Here is an 18,882-nt window from a genome sequence, read left to right on the forward strand (position 1 = left end):
ATTAAAAGGACATTAAGTGTAGAGTAATGGGAATTGGTACCTCTGGTAGTGTTGTGAATTTTTAACAGTAGAGATGATCTTGAGAGCATCATTAGACGTTTAAGAGAAAATGACTGATGATGGGTGGTGCTGTTTGTTGTGGGGTGGGGGAGTGGAGTGGGGCGGCACGGGGAGAAGAAGGGGCCTCTTGTTGTGCGTTTCGCTCAGGGGCTTCCGGGAGGAGCTGCCGTGGTCCGCAGGGACATGTCTCATTAGCTCGGCAATTAAGATAAATGCAGTTTTAATTGCGTGGGTGATTTGTGTGAATGATCCTGGGACCTGAGATCGCTGCATCCTCTCTCTCTCGCAGTGAATAATCCGGGATTTAAAGATTCAGGGCAGATTGTTGCGCTGAAATCATACTGTTGCTGTTGTTGCTGTCACCGTCATTCTTCTAGGACTGTCACCTGATGGCGTTTGCTCTTGTGAGCCCATGGAACTGGGACCTCAGCTTGGATTTGCAAACAAATGGAATTGCATCAAATTTCAAGTAGCTCAGACTGTAAAGGCATTTGTTTCAAATGGAGACTGAGCCTTATGGCCTGGGATCAAAACCAGCTGTGTGTTTTGCTGACAATGACCAGAAGCCCATATTAGCTTTGTTCCCTAGGGAACAGGGTTGGGTGTCCCATTGTCGCTCCACTACCAGCTCCCTGGGCCTCATGTGGGTGCCTGTGAGTTATGCAGATAGCATCAAGCGGATGCACCTATCCTCCAATGGTATTTGCCTCCTGGTGCACTGAGGGACTTGTAGTGTGAAAAAATAGTCATGGTAGATTGTATTGTTAGGATTGTACTGGAGGATTGCACATACTTCTCCCTGAAGTTTCAGTGGTTGTTTTTGTGGTGGTGAGTTTAAATAATCATCAACTACTACAAATTAGGGTGATAAAGGGGAAAAAGGACCAAAAATTGATAATTCAAAAGTCAAACAATGACACACTCTGGAATTTAAACACTTTCTTGTGATGTTATGGATGTTTTCACACATTTCCACAAGGAAGTCTTGCTGAAGCACTTAAGAATAGAATGCACACTCTCACTCTAGCATCCAGAAAGTACATCCATCCATTTACTGATGGTCTGGTAAGTACCTTGAATAAATAAAATGTCAAGATTGGTTCAGGTGGATATGTTGTCTCTAAACCAGACCAAATCAGGCGTGTGCAAAACATAAACCGCAAGCTGAATATAAACATAGCCACAACTTTGTGTGTGCGTGTGTGTGCATTAGCTAAGAGAAATACATCATGAAGATGCCAGGGGTCTGATTTTGAAAGGCTGTGAACAGAAGTTATACTCAGGACCACAGACGATGAGAGAAGAAATGTACCCTGATGAGCCAACACAAGATTACTTACCTGCTATGAACAAAAATAATTTTAAGAGCCTTGAATTTAAAAGGCTGTTGAAAACAAGTTTAATTATAGATTTTTGAAATAAAAAACTACAGTGCTCAAATTAAGTATTATAAGATGCATTGCTGAATTAGAAAATCTCTTATTCAGAAAAAAACAGGCCCAAATATTTTTCTGTTATCAAAACAAATTGTACTCCACAGTAACTCTTCATCTGCAGTCCCTTGGTAGTATGTAGGTTGTTGAAGGTAATTTCTAACACAATTAAGGTTTTTTTCTTTCAAACCAGTTAATGTAATGTACAACCTAATTTAAATGCATGTCTGAAATCTTTCCAAAGAATATCTGTTAAAATGACAGTTGTTAGGCTAAACAGTAAGGTTATTTCATCTCTCACACTGACGTCAGCGCACTGGGACTCTGAGAAATGGAAACTGTGGGGCACAGTGTCCCTAAGGTACATGAGGGATTTCAAGTCTCCTGGAGGTTGAAGAGATTTGCTCAGGCTCCATGTTGCAGTGCAGCCAGGGTGTGCAGTGGAAAGGAGCTGCGCTAGTGTGGCACAGTCCTGAGACAGTGGAGTGTGGGCTGCCACGGTAAGGGCTGTGCCTTTGTGACCGGGGGGGATGCAGGTTCATGTCCCACATGATTTCCTCTTCACTGCCTCTGCAGCCCTGAGCTGTGATTTTTTTTTTCATCCAGCAATGAAGAATGCTTGCAGATCGCTTTTGGAGAAAGAAAGGAAAAATCTATTAAAAGAACTTAATCTTTTTGAATTTAATTCATTGTTGTTTTCTGGAAACTCAGATTAACATTAATAGGAGAGTCTTTAACCCCGAAGGCCCCTCAGTTTTTAATCTACAGAACCGCAATCTAACAGTTTTTTTTAGGGTGTTTGAAACCACTGAACAGAACTGATAAAAATGTTAAATTGGTTCAGCCGAGATGCTGATTAGTTGAATCGGGAGGTCCTCGTGTGGAATGAGTGTTTGTGTGGTGCACGAACCTGCAGACATTGTAACTCTCCAGGGCCAAGACTGATTAGGCTTGCATATACCGTGGTGCTCCATGACTAGGCTGAGTAACTCCGCTGGTTTGGAAGCCCTCGAGAACCAAGGGTGAGTTACCCTGCAGGCACTGCAGCCTGCCAGGGCCAGTGTAGCATCAGAGCAGTGTCAGAGCTGCTGTGCAGAGAGGAGTTATCATTCTCTCTTTCTTCCTGCTTTTCTCTAGGCTGTGGAAATGACTGCCAGCAAAGAGACAGACAGAAGGGATTATTTCCCCTCTCACTTTCCTCTTCCACTCTCCCTCTTTCTCCACTCTTTTTTTCACTTCTCTTATCTCTCTCCCTTCTATCTCTGTCCATCATTCCATAAATTCCTTCTGGGATACAGTACTTAAAGCCTCACATCCTTTTCTACATCCTTTTTTCTCTCTCCCTCTTTCACTCTATCCTCCAGCTCAACCCAGAGCATCTCTGAGGTCATTGTGAAAAGAGAGAAACAGACTGTTATTTTTTACTTTTAAAAGCTCTCTGCTGGACAGCTGACATAGAACATTAATAAATGGGAAGAAAACTAACAAATAATTGAAAATGAAACATTGAAAATAAATTTCATTAAAAATCAATAAAAACCACCAATACCTCAACAAAACAAAAACAGCATGATCACACTTCACACTCTAACATGCTCTCATTAGAAAAACCTGGTCAAGAAGCCACTCCAGTGAAGTTTCACCTTATCCAGAGGGCAAAAAAAGAACAAAAGAGCAAGAGAAAGAAGGAGAGAGAGAAAGCTGTCCTTTAAAGAGGGAGCATGATTTCTAACTAATACACCATCTTTATTCAAGACTGGTCAAGTCATGTCAGGCACTACAACATGAAGTCAAGCTTTATTTTAGGTGAAACACTGTAGGACATCCCACTCAGGTAGCCAAGTCAACCACTTCTCTGTTTTTACCGTTTTCTCTGGTTAAACATGTTGTCATCTTTGCCTGTCACAGCACAAAAAATCACAGATTCAACAAAATATTCTTCGTGCTTTCGTTGGGCATTGCCAGTAAGTCTGGGAATCACAGGTAACTCAGCTCAGAAAGCAAGCATTATATTTCAATGCCCCTGCCTCTGCGTCTCTGCACTATTTTTTGAGCTGGGTCTACTCTCTGAAATAGTGCCCCCTGGCCTTCACTGTAGGCCAGGCATGCTCCAGTTCCTCTCCAATCCCAAGGATCTAGTGTTGCCCTGCACAGACTCACTCAGCCACACACACACGCACACGCACGCACGCACACATACACACACACACACGCACACACACACTTCACACACACACACACACACACACACACACACACACACACACACACACACACACACACACACACACACTCACAGTCTTTTGCCCACACACACCTCTCACTTTCCTCTCCTGGGATGGCTCAGGGCTGAGTGTCACTCATGTTCTCCCTCTTTCTCTCTCTCTCAGAATTATCAGCGGTAGACTGGACATTGAAAGTGAGACAGAAGTCTTACATTGTTTTTACATTGAAACTAGGGATCGAGTCAGTCGAGTGCAGCTTGTAATTTCCTGCATGGACAAGTAGATGGGTGGCAGACACTTATTTTCCTTTTCTTTTTCAGTGTCACTACCACGCTGTGTATGTGGTTGCTTTGGTACTTTTTTCTACAAACTTTCACTGCAGAAACCAAAACGCTAAAGCTAATCATTCATTTCCATAAGGTCTCTCCTCGCCTAGAATTATTTCTAGAGGCTTTGAATTAGTTGCGGACAGACCCAATGAACTGAATGAGTCCTCTGCTGAGAATTGCATCCTGAGATGCGCTTTACAGTAGAATAAAAAGGAAGTTAATTCTATATGCTTTATTTCTATAGGAATAGCAGCATCCCCCACTCAATGATTTTAACCACTAACCCTGTCAGTCTCTAGAGGCGTGAAATCCGATTCCACATCATCACCCCATGTGCTCTACGCATTCAGTCTCTTTCTCTTTTGCGTATTCCTTCTTTCTCTGTCACTTTGTCTGTGTCTCCATGTCTCTCTTTCTCTCCCTCCTCTTGCAAACTGCATAATGTGCACTTGAGCAAGTTGATCAGGGTGACTAATTCATACTGTGAGTTTGATTATTCAGCCTGTGTGTGAGGCAGAGGATTCATCACTCCAGATGAGAGTGGTTTCTGGACAAGCTAGCAGGGGAATTTTGAGATTCTCAAGGGTATTGGAGCTGTATCTGGGGGAATTCCCTGGTGCTCCCTGGGGATAAGTTGGGGAAGGGGCGTTTGATTGTAGAACAAGGGTCTGCTCTGCTTCCTTGTGCTGAAAAAAAAGATGGAGAGCAACGGTGGGGGCTTTCATTTTTAGTGCACCTCCAGCCATTGCAAAAATCTGCAGATTTTTGTTAAGGCTTTTGTTCCTCCTTGTTTCTTTTTTCATTATCATGTTTTTTTATCACTGTTGTTATTATTATTATTATGATTATTGTTCTGTTTTACTTTTTGGGGGCAAACTTTAAATAAAACTGCTCATTTAGTATTCATTAAATTCTGCACATTTGCCAATGGCAGAAGACCAATGGGGGCCTTATCACCAGCTTCTGTCACACTGACACTTTGTCATGAGCAGAGGGTGTGTGTATGTGTGTGTGTGTGTGTGTGTGTGTGTGTGCATGCACGTGCATGTACATGTGTGCGTGTACATGAATACACCCAGAGGTAATGTCAAGTGTTCCAAAATGACACTAATTAAATGCTCTGGAAAGATATGCCAGCCAGAAGCCCAGAGACACAAATATCTCAGCATTGTTCCAGTTTCAACCAGCTGTTTAAGAGGTTGGATTTGTGCCCAGTTAATGGCTGATATTTTTGCAACATTACTATAATGCTGCAATAACTTATGGTTCCATCAAAAACATTGTGAGAAAAACAGCACATGGTCATAACACAGCCACCCTGATTACTCTGTTCCAATTACTCACCCATCTGCACCCATCAGAAAGCGTACATGTGACCCCTCATTTGACGTGTGGGCCCATCCCTGTTGGAAGTGATAGTCACATCTGTGACAGAGTGTAAATATTAGAGTGCAGGGTAGCCTAGCTATTAGCCATAAGGAGTGTTGTACATACAGTACTGTATATACAGTAGAATATGCTGTTACGCTACATCCAGCCCCTACTTACATCTAGTCAGTTGAGTATGTAAAGTGGAGAATAGGGAGAGTTATAGCTTTCATTTGTGTGTGTTGGGGGGGTACTTGAAGAGAGAAGAAACAAATAAAGGGCACTTTCAAGGAGAAATCACACAACCAGGCACTGGTTCCATTGGGAATATAATTGTGCAGGGAATGGGTCATACATTTCTGCATTCAAACTAGCCTCCAAATAGCAATCCATGCAGCTAGAATTATAGCAGAATTACAGCAGGCATTTCCCAGCCTCTTCCCAAGAATTTTTAACACCAGCCCCCCCATGACAAGGCTTCTCTCTATTTATTCCCACTGGAAGTGCCATCTGCTGCACGTGAGCATCACACGCAGTCCACAGTCTGCATCACAAACATGCTCATCACAAAATAAATGGATGAGTGTGGGTGACTGCTTGTGTGTGTGTGTGTGTGTGTGTGTGTGTGTGGAGCCCTTTGGAAAGCCTATCCAGGAGTCAGAGTCTTAGGGTGCCCTATATGAACTGTGTGCCATATGAAAGCGTGGCCACCCCGCCCAGCGCTGTCACATACCAATGTTGCGTACCTGGAGATTATCCTGACCCTCTGACTGCAACATGACCAAACTGGTGGAAAAGGGTAATGACATCCAATGTAGAACCATAGATTTGATGATAGTCAACCCAGTAATATTAGAGCAGTATCAAAGGCCTGCTAATCATTTGCAATCATGTGTTTGTGTGTGCATGTGTGTGTGTGTCTGTCAGTGTGTGTTTATCCCATTTTCCAGCCCACTACAGTCAATAATGTGAAAACCTTGGCAATCTTCTCACGTCACACCTCCAGCAAAACCCACCCAAGGGTCTGCAGCAGAGGAATGAGTGTGTGTGTGTGTGAGTGTGTGTGTGTGTGTGTGTGTGTGTGTGTGTGTGTGTGTGTGTGTGTGTGTGTGTGTGAGTGTGTGAATGAGGTGTACCATCTGGGTATGAGTCACTGAACCCTTCTTTCTCTCTTGCTCTCTCTCTCCTCTCTCTTTGTGGTTTAGGTCCTCTGTGTCCGTGTAAACCGAAAGACAGGAGCAGTTTTGTGTCACAGCAGCAAGATATAAATATAGATATAAATTTCTCTGTGGGCCCTGGAGACAATCTGTATAATTTCAATCTGTTTCTCACCCCGACCACAGGAAACAACTCTGCAAAGCCTGAGCGTTCAAAGTCAAAAGCGTCTCTGCCAACTAGCGCATGGTGCCAACCCTGCCAAACCCCACTCAGCGGCAAACACTGCGCTCCGAGTGTCTCACACGCACTCTCCCTCTCACTCACGCACACACACACTCACGTTTGAATGCACATGCACGTGCATACACCCATACACACACTCTGTCACTGAGATAGACCGTCTGTTAACACTTAAGCACACCCCACGCTGGCCTGCCCCATGCATTGGTGATGGTCTTACATATGGTGTGCCGCTTTTCAGCACCCTTCATTTCCTGGGGTGTTGAGCTGGATCTCTGTAATGTGGGTCCAGGATCTTGGAGAGATCCCAGCCCCGGATCACGGTCTTTCACAGAGGCCTCTCCCAGAAGGGGAGGTTAGCACCACCAGTGGAGGGGGGGGATTCCTGCTTCCTTTCTAACCCACTGAAATGTTTGTATGTAAACAAGCAAGCCCCTGAACAGAGAAAGGGGACTCATGGATGGAGAGAAAAAGAGGGCGAGTGGGCGTCGGATTGGGTTGCTAGCAAGTGCTGAAGCCCTCTCCTCCTGGCGCTGACAGTATTAGTTCTGATCTGGCGTGGGACGCCTGGTTTGGGTGGCACAGGGGCTGCACATTGCGATAAACCGGGCCTCAGTGTCCCAGACTCCCCCTGATCTCCTCAAAGTGTGAGAGACTGTGCGCGCGAGTGTGTCACACATTCGTCTGTGTATATTTGAGGGCGTGTGTGAGTGTGCATCGCACAGCATAATTCAGCATTTCGTTCCTTGCAGAACATCGGTGTGCTTTTAGGGTTTTGCGCGTTTGAGGGTTTGTTCTTGTATTTTGATGGTGGGTGTGCAGGCTTGTATGTGCCAGCGTGAGGGTCTGCTACAGGCTGTGCAGCCAGGTGAGTGCTCAGCAGAGCAGGAATGGCGCGGCTGTTTGACGAGATTGTAATTCTGGTCAGGCCACTGGAGCAGACAAACCAATTTAGAGCCATCATGGCCTCATTGAGTGTACACACAGGGCCACACTCTGAGCAGGTGCACACTCAGGAGGGGGGGGGGGTCGGTGTGGGGGGGTCACAAGAGCTCTGAACGTGTGGGGCAGGGGCGTGGGGTCATATCAGCTCAGCTCTAATCAGGTGACAGTCATGCCATCTGAAGTTATGGAAGTTTTTTCGTTCTCTTTCTTTTTTATGTCTTTCTTTTGTTTGTCCTTTTTGTTAGTATGTGTCATGGAATGACACATCTATCCCACAAGTCCGTCTTTCCCTCTGTCTCTCTCTTGCTCGCACACCTGCGCGCATTCACACGCACACACACTCTTTATTTCAATGCAAGACGTTTTTGCGGTCAACTCCCTTCCTTCTCCACCTCTTGCCCTCAATCCCGGGTAATTACCTGCAGGCCTTGTTCCCTCAACCCCCACTTCCCCTCTCCCATGACCCCCCTCACCTGCCTCTCCCCAATCAGAGTGCAACAATAGAGCAGTGGCCACCCCTCTGTGTGGTAGACCCAGACGCAGTGCCCTCAGGTTAATCTTTTCCTTGCTCTCCTTTTATCCACACTCACATAGACTACTGTAGATCCATACTTCATACTTTCAAAATTAATTACACACACAGCTCAGAGCAGCAAGCTACTGAAAAATAATTATAAATATCATCTGTGCTTTCACAGAAGCATACTGCATGGCTTTTCGATACATGCCATTTAGAACAGCGCAGATCGGAATAGCTGTTACACATACCACCCAACCTATCGTTGACCTTAATAATAATTATGCACGCAGCCCAGAATACCAGAATGAATACCAGAAACTGCAAGAATACCGGACACTGCAAGACTAAGTCCACATTTACTGTAGACTTAAGTGTCAGTTAGAATAATTTTAGAAAGTTAAGTGTTCGATTATGTGCTCCTAGAAAGACAGAATATGAGAACTTACAACTGAAGGGAATTTTTATTACAGGATTCAATTTCAGGGCCTAACCCAGAATTAATATCTAATATCTGTGGGTAGGGGGGGGGTCTATTTTGTTTTATTGAAAAGTCTGTTTATTTAACATGAAAACATCAATGAAACATCAAAACGGCAAAGTTCAAATATGTAAAAATGAGGAATGTTGTGTGTTACTGAAAGTCAGAAAATGAGACTCAGCTACAAGAATATGAAATGTTACAATATTAGAATGTAAGTCTTATCAATCGGTGAAATATGACATATGGAACGCTGCAGCGTGAAGACGTAAGATTACACAACATTAGAAAGTTAGAGTGTGTCGCCGTGCGCACGGGGGGCCGTGGTTCTGTCAGTTGTCCATCATGCCTCCTGCAGACCTGAGCCCCGCGGGAGGGAGACGGAGCGCCCCTCTGTGTGTTTTTCCTGCGCTCCTCGCCTCTGTGCAAACACAGCTGGCTCCGTCGTTAGCGCCACACTGCACCGGAGTTGATTAGGCGCCACCGCGCGCCTTCCCGCCGCGTCGCGAGCTGAACGCTGTCCCAGTGCCGGGGACTCCCCTGCCTCTGCCTCCCTAACACCCCCGGACCCTCGTCCCGCCGCCAGAATGCCGTCGCACGGCTCTTGGCAAACGCAAGGTTAATATGACATTATATATTAAGCGTTCAAAACAGAATCCATGTACAATGTAGGGTTGAATCCCTAACCTTCTGGGGTTAGGGACTCATTAAATGAAAAGCAGCAAGTCTGCAAAATTTATAATATTCAGAATTTAGATTAGATGTGAAGTTTGTTTTATTATTTTGAAAGCACAACAAGTTATTTGTGTCCAAATGTGTAACACTTGATACCGGATGTTTATGCTCTGGTGAAATTATGGTTGTTGGTTGAGAAGGGGGCAGCATCTGGAAAAGGGAGAGGGACATGCAGTTTTTTGGGTGTTTTTTTTTTTTTTTTGGAAGGGGGGCGTGGAGCGGGAGTGTGAAGGGTTGCAGGAGAGGGGCGAGGTTGGAGGACTCTGAGTGTCTTATCGCTCTCTGTCTGCCGTCTCCATCTGCCGGATGTAATTAGTGTGCAGCGAGCGGAGACACCAGCTGTCAGAGGGAGAGGTGGAGAGGAGCAAAAAGAGGGATAGAAGAGAGGGAGACAGAAAGGAGAGTTTTAGAAAGAGGAGGGATAAAGAGCAAGGGGGGGGGGTTGAGAGAGAGGAGAGAGAAATGAGAGAAAGGAAAAGACTGGGATGAAATTGAGGAGAGATGGAAAAACAGTCAGAGAGATGGGAAAAGGGCAGGAGAGGATAAAGAAAGAGAGAGAGTGGGCAGAGTGGCGACCACCTACTCCTGAAATAATATGAAATGCTAAAACAGACACACATGAATTCCTCCCTCCCTGCACTTTCCCTTCATATATCCTTGGAACCCCGCAGCGAAACTGAGTGAGTTCCTGCATAATTTTGATTGACTCTCCATCTCTCCTCTGTATCCGCAAGTGATTCCACCAACAAGACTGCAGGACTGTGACTAACTCCATCTGGTACCTTATCTCTCCCCCCTACACCTCCAACCCTCTGCCCCCCCCCCCACTGGCTCCAATCCCCTCTTTCCACAGGTAACACCAACAGCATGTTCGCTCTGGACTACATCAGCGGGTCCCTAACTGTGAATGGGCAGCTGGACCGGGAGAATCCCCTCTACTCTGCTGGATTCGTCCTCACCGTCAAGGTGCAGTCCGCAGGCGGCGATGGTGATGTGGGAGGGGCAGTCAGCTGAAACAATTGACTCTGCTCAATTGACAGCTGAGATCCTTCAATTGACCAGAGTTTGAAGAGAGAATGTGTACATGGAACTGTTGTAGTCTTTGTGAAGTTGGTGTAGTCTGACTTCTCACGATAATGTGCTAATAACTGTTAGCCAATCCAGCTCAGAATTTTATCACCTTCTGATTTTGTGATTTATGTGGATTATGACTTAAGGCAGCACTGGAGTACCCAGGACTCCATCTCTGTTCTAAACATGCATACATTCTCTTAGTGTTTTCAGTCCTCCCTGCTTGCAAGTAGCAGTGTCATACTAATGCTAACATCACCCTCTATAGTATCATTGTCCTGACCATTCACTAGACACCACCAGCTTGTAAACTACATTGTTAACAACCAGCATTACCTCTGACATGTGAAAAAAGACACAATATTTGTCTTAAAGCTATCTTGCACTGTACCTTCGACTCTGAGGAGCATGGCAGACACATAATACAGTTTTATAGATATAATGCATTAAATACACTTAGAAAGATGAAAGTACCACTTCAAACCCTCTGAACACATTGATAGGCCTTGTGCAGGAGAGGCTCATGGGAAAGGGGCCAGTTTAAGAAGGGGATCTCATTATCTCAGGGCTCAGCAGTCAGTCGCAGGCCCCTCTTTAGGAGATAAGTGTGAAAGACTGAGGAAATGAGCTGGGTTTAGAGTCCCGACAGGACAGAGCAGAGGTCTGATCTCTCTCTCTCTCTCACCCTCCGTCCCAGCTCCTCTCAGCACTCCTGTGTAATCCTGGGTGTTTGGCAAAAGCTCTGTGTGAGCGCTGGGGTCTGGTGTCCCTCTCACTGATGTATGGATTTCAGTGGGGGGTTGGGGGGTGGGAGTGAGAGAGAGAGAGAGAGAGAGAGAGAGAGAGAGAGAGAGAGAATCAGGGACTAGATTTGAGAGAGAGCTCATACCACAATCAACAAGAGGTGGAGACAGAGCTGCAGTTCTTTACAAAATGTACAAGATACAGAAAGGGAGTTACTTGAAGTATGAATCTACCTAGAGTTCTGTGGACAGCAGAGCACTGAGAAATCTTCCTTGGGGAAGAAGAGATATGAGCAGCACTGTCCTGTCACAACCAGAGGGAGAGCGGGTGATATACATAAATTAATCACTTTAATAGTTGTATTAAACCAGTGAAAGAAAGACAGATAGGGAGAGAATTTTGACCTATAAAACTCATCATTCAGAGTGTCAGCTGTTCTCCAACAAGTGCAAAGGTCAGATCAAGGTCATACTTCCCATAAATATGGCTGCTGTTTGAGAGCTGGTGGTTTCTCTGCTTGTTCTTAAATTTCCCTCTTCAACTTCAATTTGTTTTCTCTGCCACTCTGGTATCAATCCTCACGATCAGTGACCTGAAAGGTGAAATTTTAGGTGTGTGTGTATATGTTTATGTGTGTTTGTGTGTCTGAGATTCCTTTGCCCATACCATACTTCGGTAATGTATTCCTGCCCGATTTCTCTTCTTGATTAAAATCAATGATTACAACAAAGTAGAAGAGCTACATGGGGGGAAAAGTGAAGAAGAAAATCTCAGAAAACATATTTATAAGTTATGGATTTTCTCTTTTTTCGCACCCTCCCCTTCACCGTTCTCCAGTGTGCGCCCTTTTGTGGCAGTATTGATTTGGAGCGCGAGGGTAATAAAACTAATTTCTCAACTTCACAAAGCTTCGGTTGTGTGTGGTACATGGGAGTGGTGCTGATGGTGTTGGGAGAGTGTGTGTATATGTGTGTGTGTGTGTGTGTGTGTGTGTGTGTGTGTGTGTGTGTGTGAATGTGTGTGTGTTGGGGAGAGATTTGAACAGTGAGAGAAGCATGATCAGCCCTCATTCCTATCTGTTCTCCTTCTCCAACCCCTCATTACTGCCTCCAGTGTCTCTCTGTCAATAAGGCATCACACTCCATTGCACTAACCCACTCCTCTCTCTCATCTTCACCTCATAGACAAAGGGAGAGACACATGTTATTGCACTAATATGTACATTAGCATGTAATTTAATGTCTGCATTATTGTTTCATACAGGAATACTTCACATTTGTGATCCTGCGCTTGCGATGCTGTACATTGTGAAGCCATGTAAAACCGTACATGTGAATTTACAGTTGACAGGGAGGGAGGCTTACAGAAAGGCTAGGGCAGAGAGAGTGGAGAAAAAAGAGAGAGGGAGAAAAAGAGAAAGAGTCAGTAATTGTTTCCTGACAGTGGGACTCCTCTGTCTTTTATCTGATGCTGCCGCTTGGTCCCTCCCCTGCGGACTCACTCTGCCCCCACTTAGCCCTTAGCTCTCTGATTGTTTTGTGTCCCTCTGCCCATTGTGATCCAATAAAGGTACAATCATAAATACGATGAATCAATAAAGTGGCCACTGCTGTTCTTCCTGTCAGCTTATTTCCTTCTCTCTCTATTTCTCGTTTATCTCCTTCTGTTCCCCACCTCTGTCCATCATAAGTTCAAAGGTGGCCATGACTCCAATCCCATTGATAATGGCAGTGAAGGTGGCTGTAATTTATGCTTGAGTATGCACGGTACAGCATTATGAAGGGTCTTCCCACAGGCTCTACATAGACTTCACTTCTCTCAAGGTCTACTTTTCTATGTCCTTTTCTCTCTCCCTCTCATGTTACATCACATTATTGGTATTTAGCTGATGCTCTTATCCAGAGGTTACAATTTTTTTACATGTTACCCATTTATACAGCTGGATATTTAATGAGGCAGTTCTGGGTTAAGTACCTTGCTCAAGAGTACAACAGCAGTGCCCCAGCAGGGACTCGAACCTGCAACCTTTCGGTTACGAGTCCTGCTCCTTACCACTATGCTGCACTGCTGCCCATTCTTACTTCTCTGTTTTTCTCAGGGCACGGAGTTAAAGGATGACCGCACACCCTCAGATGCTACAGTGATGACCTCCTTCACGATTCTGGTGATGGACAAGAATGACAACGCCCCTCAGTTCAACAGCTCAGAGTACCGCGTCCGCATCACAGAGCTGGCCCAGGTCGGCTTCGCCCTACCCCTCTTCATCCAGGTCGAGGACAAGGATGAGGTGAGGATGGATTCAGTCGAGAGGTCTAAGTTAGGTATAAGCACAGTAATGACAGGGCCATTTAGTATTATGGGGTTTGGGTACTGTTAGCCCCGTATTACTGTATTTTCATATTAAGTGTTTTTGTGCTGTGCTTATATAGTTCATATAGCCCTGTGTTACATTCTAAGCTGTAGAAGCTGATGGCTCCGTGTTGTACCAAGGGATCTGTGTGTAAACTGTAGAGCAGTTAGCTTAGTGCTATACTGATGAATCTGTTGTGAGTAAGCTTTAGAAGTAATCAGCTCTGTCCTAAAGGCTGTGAAAATGTTTAGCTCTGTGCTGAAGGCTATAGGAACAGTTAAAGAGTGATCAGTGTTATACTTTGAGCTATAGGAGCAATTAGCTCTGTACTGCACTGAAGGATCTGTGTTGTATGTAAACTGTAAGAGCGGCTAGCTCTGTGTTGTTGGAGCTGTGTGACAGCCTATTGGGAGCAGTGTCAGCCTGGTCTGTTGAACAACATCCTCTTTAGTTTTACATCATGTGTCCACCATTTCTCATTAGCTGTATCTAACAACCCCACACACAGACAGAAACACACACACATGCACACCTGCACGCACACACACACACACACACACACACACACTCAGGCAGCCCAGAAATAGGAACACATTCGACTCGACTACAATTTAATTTGCTTTGGAAGAGATGGGATGGAGCATCAAATTATACCTAACGAGGAAAATCAATCACCTCGGGTTGAGATAAGCCGAAAGCTAGTCAACTCTGATTGATTCCAGCACAGCGGCCGTCTGGATGGAATTTGACAGATAACTGCAAGTGGAGTGGAGGGAGGGAGAGAGAGAGAGGGAGAGAGGGGGGAATGCAGAGAAGAAAGGGATGCAGAGGGATGGCATAACTAATGGAGAAGAGGAGAGAGAACAGAGGAAAACCACGCCCGGGAGAGAGGGAGAGAGAAGGGGGTAAGGGAGAGATAGCATGGTATGTAAGCGCAGCCTTTGCGTGCATCTGTTTGATTATTTATGCCTGTTGGTATGGCGACGGGAACCCGAGGTGAGGAGTGGGAGCGGCGTTCCGCGGGAGCGTCTTCGCCGGGTGACGCAGACCGCCTGGCAGGTGATAAGAGCCGCGTCAGCGGAGCACCGTGCTTTTCGCCTTTTCCGCTCGGGAGCTCCTGGGCTCCCAAACAAACCCGCGTCTCGGTCGCCGCGTTCCAAAGTTTTTTGTGCGAGGAGTGAGGCAGTCTCTGCTTCACAGCCCTCCGTGTCTGTCTGTTTAAGGTGATGCAACTGAGAGAGTTTCAGTGTCTCGAGTTTCTGATTCTCTGATGTTGCCCATTACTCTGTGGGTCTCTGTGGTCAGAGTTTCTTGGTGTCTCTGAGTCATGAAGCACAGTGAGAAACTGCAACAGGAGAAACAGTGGGTGATGGCAGGGATGCCTGTGAATTTGACTGAAAGAATGTCAAATGCCGGGGAGTCAGACAGTATATTCAGTGAGAGACAGAGATACGTGTGATGTATTTGACAAAACGTTCACACAACATTCTTTCTTACAAGAGAGAATTAGAGTCTCAGAAAATAAAAAAGCAAAGCATGAATGGTGAATTGTGCTGAATGAGGTTACATGAGAGATTGTCCTGGAACTGGCCATACGTACATGACCTGGCTCAGGAACACTGTCACTTACACAGCCTGCATACTGTAACCCTGTACCACCCTGGTGCTCTACCAGTTAAACACTCACCCAAAGAAACAGATCTTATTTCTTTTTATTTCAACTGTAAGCTGCCTTAGCTGGGATAAACGCAGTCAACCAAGTCACTGCACTCTATCACTAAGGCGGATTTGCGCAGATGAAGTGCAGTATTACACAGATGCTCTACAAACGCACCCCGCCACAGTGCTGTCAGCAGTGCTGTCAGCAGTGCTTTACACAGCGCACACTAGTTCCCCCACATCTGGCCCCCTCTGACAAGGGGAAACTGCTCCAACACAAACCAGTGTGTCACAGACGTGACGCTAACACATGTGATCACACAAATGCATTCACCAACACCCATACAGTCCCAGTCAAAAGTCTGGACACACCTGATTAAGATAATGGGAAACATGCATTTAAAGACATTTTGATCTAAAGACTGATGCTTAAATGCTTGAAATTTGTTTCTTAGACAAACATAAATAGTAAAGTTGCCACCTATGTATGAATTTCTTTTAAAAAAAAAATATAAAAAAAACTTTTTTTGGCTACTTTGAATAATGCAGAATATACGTTTTGATTTGTTTAACACATTTTTGGTCACTGTGTAATTATATTTGTGCTACTTCATAGTTTTGATGTTTTTTCAGTTATTCTGAAATGTGTAAAATAAAGAATAAAGAAGTTGTGTTCAAACTTTTGACTGGTACCATATATGGAAGTGGACCCAAACTGACACACATGCAGACATAGAGTTAATAGTTCACACACACACATGCGCACACATATTAGCACATATACATAGGCATAAACAAAGGAGCGCTGGAAAAGACATCCTCTCCTTGTGGAAGCGGTCAAAGGAAAAGATGCTGAACTGTCAGCCGTTCATTTGGATGATTTTCAGTGATGGACTCAGACAACAGAAGAGACAGAGTGCAGCTCACTGAGCTACTTTCCTTGTCACTCATATTTGTGTCTAAGTCAAACTTTCCCCAGCCGCTCATCCAAAACTTTTCAGCTGAGCGTGTGACAGGACGTTTTAGTCAGATATCGGGGGAAGGGTGAGGCAAATGGATCAGCAATTACGCTTATGGGCAGTTTGTGGTGACATCTCTGCATATTGGATGGCTTTTTAAATAGGAGCCATCTTCCGTAATGGTATTTAAGTGATGAAAACAAAAACAAGAGGCCATTTCACTGTCGCCATAAAATGCAATCGATTGCAATCTGTGCGTCCGCCCTCTCCGTACGTCCTGCGTGCGCGAGCTGACGCCTTGGGAAAAAAAGGAAATCAGGGATGGAGACGTTGTGCATACCTCGTCCCCTTCAGAGTGCGGCGCGTATGGAAATGCGCCCCATTGTGCGCCCGGTGCTCCAGATGAGAAATTAAACTCACATTTAGCTCCTGGGTCGATGCCGATGCTCGATTCAGAAAGTTGACAGTGCCTATCCGGTGTTCTCAGTAACGGTACGTATGTGCTTGGTATGCGCATGCTTCTCTGTTATGCACGAGGCTGGGGCAAGGCGAAAACACAATATCGCAGATGAAATTGATTTTTACTGAAAATGTAAATGAGAGACAGACAGAACAGATAAGAGATTACTAGAGTAACACACTTTCCTGGAAAAAAGAAGCTTCTGGCCCTCTTTTCCCTCCTGTTTTAACTGCTCAGACCTGATTAATAATTTCATAAAAGCTGTAAAAGTGCTATCACTAACATGGTGGGAGCTTTTCATAAAATTTAAGAAAATATGAAATTACGTTTCCTTGACTAGTGAATGCATTGTGTGGCTGATTAAGTGTATACAATGCATGTATACAGAAATGTATTTTCTTCACGAAGGCGCACTATGATATTGCAGTTTCTAAATGTTGTATACAAATTAACAGTAAATCAGGGAAGACGTGATGAGTATGTGAAAAAGAGTGAGAGAAGTTGGTAGCATCAGCCGATATTGTCCTTTTTTAATCAGCTCTTGAGGCTAATCAACTCAGGCCACAGCATAGAATTTGAAATGACATATCCAGCATGGGCAAGGGGTTTCCTATTCCCAGACACCAATAATTACACAATGAATGGCAGCAGGCAAAGTGACACAAAGTCCCACAAAGTAGTGTTTCAGGCAAAACAGATACTAAATATTCACAATCAGAGAGGAGAGGCAGGCAATTGTAGTATCCCGTAGTGACAAGCTAATAATACAGCACTATTTGCTGAAAAAATAAATAAATAAGTACCCTGGAGTCTTTGAATATAAGTATCTCTTCCACAGGAAAGACATATTTTTGCAATTCTATTTCCCCTCATGAAACATATGCTATTATGTTTTTAAAGATGTCTTCGATTGAGTGTACTGTAATCATCCGTTTAAGGACTCATCTGATCTAATTTTCGCTTCCTCTTGTCCTTTTGAGATTTTTGATTCTGTGCTCATGTTTCCGATTAAGATTTGCATAATGTTATGCAATACGCCGGCGTGATTATATGTGCGCGGGATAAAGAGGAAAGCGATGAAAATGACATATTAGCTGGCGTGATTCCCGACAGCTCGGGATGCGCAAGGCTATTTAGGGCCTCTGTAGCGTCGCTAGTTATTTATTTTTTCAGCCTTTAATCTTTTTCGTGGGTTGTTGCAGAAACGGAACACTCCAGGTTAAATGTTTATTGAACTCCGAAACAGTTTTCTCTCTGCGGATCAATCGCTCCGTTGTCGTCACGAGCCGCTTCGCCGGCAAATGGATTCCTGCAGAAATTGAAAAGGGGGTTTATAATTTGCCGCTGGTGGCGACACAGTTCATTAAGCGCGCTGCGTTCACGCTGGACCGGCGTGCGCGACGCGGCCCCCTCACTGCGTCGCTTTGATAAGGATAAACCCCTGACCCTGACGCGTGCGGGAAAAAGGGAAAGATGGATGGTATGCAGAGAGAAAGAGCTTAAAGAGAGTGAGCCAAGATGGAGAGATTCCCAGGGAAAGATACACAGGGCGATATGAAAGCTAGCCAAAACGCAGGAGCAGGGCGGAAGCATCGATCGGGCTCGTCAGTTCCATGGTAATGAGTTCAGCGTTGAGAGTCGTCAGCTGATGCATCCGTGCTAAAGTCTTGTGGCCACCTGTAATATGCTACCCGGAATTACCAACACACAATCCTATTTATTAGTAATAAATGACATCATTTGTCTGTCCTTGCCTGCAACCATCCCAGATCTTGTAGCCAGAATGAAGCTGATGGGTGTAAAGTTAGGAGAGCTCACATCCTGTGCAAATATTAGGCACTTCTCTACCCCATAGAATCATTGCAGCCATGTACCCAGGGCTCAACAGATACTACAACAAGTGCAACTTTTTTTTAAAAGATTGATGTAGTTGTTATAGTAACCAGCCCCCACCCACCAGCCACCTCACCCCCCCAGTGTCTGGATTATCTGGTGTCAAGTCTTTAATTATGCAGAGGGAGAGGGGGAGGGAGGTAGGGAGGGAGTAAAGGAAAGAAGAGATGGACACTAATGAAGAGAGCGTGTTGATTTTCTGTCACTTAATCTATGTGATGGAGGTTATCTCTCTGCCTTAAGCAGCTGTTTGTT

General features: G+C 44.9%; 1 protein-coding gene across 1 annotated transcript in view; it reads left to right on the plus strand.

Annotated features, from left to right (window-relative positions):
* The window catches only part of cdh23 (cadherin-related 23), a 178,099-nt gene that overhangs the window by 76,691 nt on the left and 82,526 nt on the right, over positions 1 to 18,882 (plus strand). Inside the window, exons 10-11 of the mRNA XM_036546518.1 lie at positions 10,345 to 10,457; positions 13,405 to 13,593. Coding sequence (XP_036402411.1) covers positions 10,345 to 10,457; positions 13,405 to 13,593 — 302 coding nt within the window. The remainder of the gene's footprint in view (positions 1 to 10,344; positions 10,458 to 13,404; positions 13,594 to 18,882) is intronic.

This window comes from Megalops cyprinoides, chromosome 15 (assembly GCF_013368585.1).
Source record: "Megalops cyprinoides isolate fMegCyp1 chromosome 15, fMegCyp1.pri, whole genome shotgun sequence".
In the NCBI taxonomy this organism is placed as follows: Eukaryota; Metazoa; Chordata; class Actinopteri; order Elopiformes; family Megalopidae; genus Megalops; species Megalops cyprinoides.